The sequence below is a fragment of the Montipora foliosa genome, chromosome 1, assembly GCF_036669935.1.
Source record: "Montipora foliosa isolate CH-2021 chromosome 1, ASM3666993v2, whole genome shotgun sequence".
Classification (NCBI taxonomy): Eukaryota; Metazoa; Cnidaria; class Anthozoa; order Scleractinia; family Acroporidae; genus Montipora; species Montipora foliosa.
The window spans coordinates 65,241,599-65,244,839 of record NC_090869.1 but is presented as its reverse complement, the minus strand read 5'-3'; the positions used below and the strand labels follow the sequence as shown (position 1 = coordinate 65,244,839).

The 3,241-nt window shown below is 40.9% G+C and overlaps 1 protein-coding gene across 1 annotated transcript in view; it reads right to left on the bottom strand.

Annotated features, from left to right (window-relative positions):
• LOC137980311 (neuropeptide Y receptor type 2-like) overlaps window positions 1–2,841 on the bottom strand; it is a 3,052-nt gene extending 211 nt beyond the window's left edge. Inside the window, exon 1 of the mRNA XM_068827719.1 lies at window positions 1–2,841. This exon is cut by the window's left edge and continues 211 nt beyond it. Coding sequence (XP_068683820.1) covers window positions 1,539–2,672 — 1,134 coding nt within the window. The 5' untranslated portion in view covers window positions 2,673–2,841 and the 3' untranslated portion in view covers window positions 1–1,538.
• Between the last annotated feature and the right edge of the window lie 400 nt (window positions 2,842–3,241).

The window sequence follows — 3,241 nt, the reverse complement described above, 5'->3', positions numbered from 1 at the left end:
AGTTTTAGGTACAGGAAGTGTCAGAATATAATTACCGCGTAAATTATAGGAGGTACAACGGAGAGTAAACATATTCTGCATATAAATAGGATACTTAGATAAAAATAAACTTTTTTACCACCTTTTGTAAACAGCCAACTGGTTGCCTCCATCCAGTTGGGGTTCTTAACAATGTTTCTGTTAAGTTTTTGAATTGTTTCTTTCACGTTGAATAAAGTGGAGTGCCTGTAAACTAGCTATATAGCTTGATAGCTAACTAAACTTCCACTATAACATTTTTTGCATTACAAACAGTTTCTTACCTGAAGTGTTAAATTCACCTTACTAGCGGCTCGATTTATACTAGAGACGGATCGTCCGTCAAGACGAATCATCTGGCTAGCATAAATACGGGATGAACTAGTAGACGATTCATCTGTGTGTGTTATAGTTCGACCGGTAATTTCCGAGAAAGCGCGACGAAAGGCTTACTAGGTACCTGTCAAGTAAATATTGCCGGCAAATTTCAAAATGGCAAAAAGAACAGTTGACGAAAATGTCAGCTAGAAGAAGGGCAAAATATTTAAATTCTCAGTTACCGTCCATACATGTGCTTTTTTGGTCTTGTTTGCCATCTTGAGTTTACAGTTTACTGCACAACCGCTTGGATAGCTCTTCTTTGACCCTTATTTATACACACAGACGTATGATCCGTCCAGACGAATTATCCACGGAAGTTCGTCTACAAAGAGGAACTATCCGGATATTTCGTCTGAACAGATGATGCGCATGTCTGCCCGTATTTATACACAGACGTATTATCGTCCGAGCCACCGTTCTCTGCCCAAGTTCGTCCCAGACTGATGATCCGTCTCTGGTATAAATCCAGTCACCGTTTGCATAGAAAACCACGTGATTGCGAGTGCAATTCAGTTGGGAGGATTCATTAGTGAAAGACTGCACCATGCTGGAGGGCGAACTTTGAAATTAAAATTTGCGAGTTGACCGTGCATTTTCAGTGAGCAAATGGAAATTGCCGAGAGAAAATGAAAATGCCCGCCACAAATAGGCCAACGGACAAAACAAATACAGAAACTCTTCGGCCACCCTAGAAAACAGATAATTTAATGCTCAGGTTCTCCTTATTAGTGCCAAAGCAAATGTCATTGGTTCGCGGGATATCAATTTGCAGTCATCATTGCTACGATTGTTCCTGTAGGAAAACATTTTTTCATTAAACGTGGCGTTCTGGAATACAATTGTTTGTTTTTTGAAAATGGCATTACGCTAGAGGAGTCATTACAAACATCTCTGTTTTTCGCGCTCTGATGAATTTACATGATCATGAAGTCACGTATTCCAGATGGAAATGACTCGCGCTTTATCGAAATCCACTAGCCCCGGCCTTATGACAATCTATCTAATTCTGTCTATTTTGCTGTAGATTGGTTTTAGAAAGTGCCTCCTTCAATCTTTACCATCGCGTTTAATTCAGGAAAATGAAGTGGTCGTCATTTCAATAAAAGGTCATTTAAAGTTCTCGATGAAGTGATGCTGCATCACAATTTGTTTTGATTATTATTCAAAGTTTTTAAATCCATTGGACTTAGTGGACTACGGACGGTTCTTTCAGTACCACCTTGAGAACTTGGCGCACCCATATTTCGTAAGAAAAAGCGTTTGAAACTTTGGCGAAACTCCTCACTTACCAAAGAATAAATGAAAAAGTTTGCCGATGAGTTGGCAACGACACATAACACGCAGGTGTTGTAATATACCCAGACATATTTGTGCGCGTAGATTTCTTCCCAATACAAGACTGCGAGGCGGAAAACATTGAGTGGCAACATCGTCACAGCAAAAACTACAACGACTGGAATTAAGAGCTTTTTGGCTTTGGTGTTTTGTCGCTCGCGAACTCTGTTTCGAATCTTTTGCTCGCCACCGTCGCTACATTCTTTTCTGATTAACCTGTTGAACTTGCTACTGGCGCGGAGCCTCTGTGAAATGCTACAGAACGTAGCCGCAATGATACCAAGCGGAAGAACGTACCAGAATATGGTTAAGCCGATCGTGTAAGACTGTTTCATTTTGTACCCTTCCTCGTTGTTTGGCCACTTTGGGAAACATTCGACCACGTCGTAAGCGGGTTTGTGATCAGTGAACTCCATAACAAGATGCAACGGCAAAGATATGACCAAAAAAGACAACAACCAAACACAGGCTACCATCCGGCGCGCAGACTTGAACACAGTGGACCCACGCTTCCGAAGGGCTCCCCGCACTATGGCTCTATAGCGATCGAAAGCTATCAAGGTGATTGACCACACGGAAACGCCGAGGAAGACATCGCACAGGGGCAATACATACAGACAGGTAAACTTCCCTAGAGGCCAGTGATCCGGGGCTTGCTCGTTGATTACTGCTGACGGGAAAGCTAGAAGAAGAACTCCGATGTCTGCCACAGCCAGGTTTCTTATGAAGTAGTTGGTAATTGTGCGCATGTGAACTTGAGAGCTGATCACGAAGCACACAATGATGTTGCCTGCTACGCCAACAAAAGCCAGGAAGACTTGAAAGGTCAAGCGAAAGATTTCGAACCCTAAGGTTTCTTTGTAGTAGACAATTTCAAGCCCTCCGTCTGGAATGCCATTGCTGGTCAAATTAGAAGTGCTTCCATCTGCTAGATTCATTTCAGTCCAGTGTTCTTTACGATGTTCTTCTGATTGTCACAAGTTTTATAACACGAGCAAATGCAATCTGATTTACCGCGGTTGAGTTAGTTTGCCTACGGTCTAGTCAAGAGATTAATATTTGTGAAGATGTGTTAAAAGGCAACTCTTCATCTAACTGCGAATTGTGTTTAAGTGCCTTTTATACCCTAACTGCAAATCGAGTAAGTGTTTTAACACTCCAGGTACCATAATTCTAATATAGATATCATGCTGATGAATAAATTATCAAGCTCTTGGAAAACACATCATGCGATTGCCTTTTATGCTTGCGGGTTTCACCTCCCGTCATGTTATTATTTAAGAATTTTCATTCCTATTCGCTGATATTTTAATTATGTCAAAGGAGGCGTGGGAGATCACTTCATGGAATCTCCATCACGATACTTTGGAAAACATTAAGGCCACGTGCTTCATAAATTAACTTCAGTAATTTTACCATGTACTTTGCCGGAAAAATTAACAGTAATAAATAAATTTTCGGGCACAGTGAAGTTTTTAATTTCGATCCGATTTATATTGTATAAACT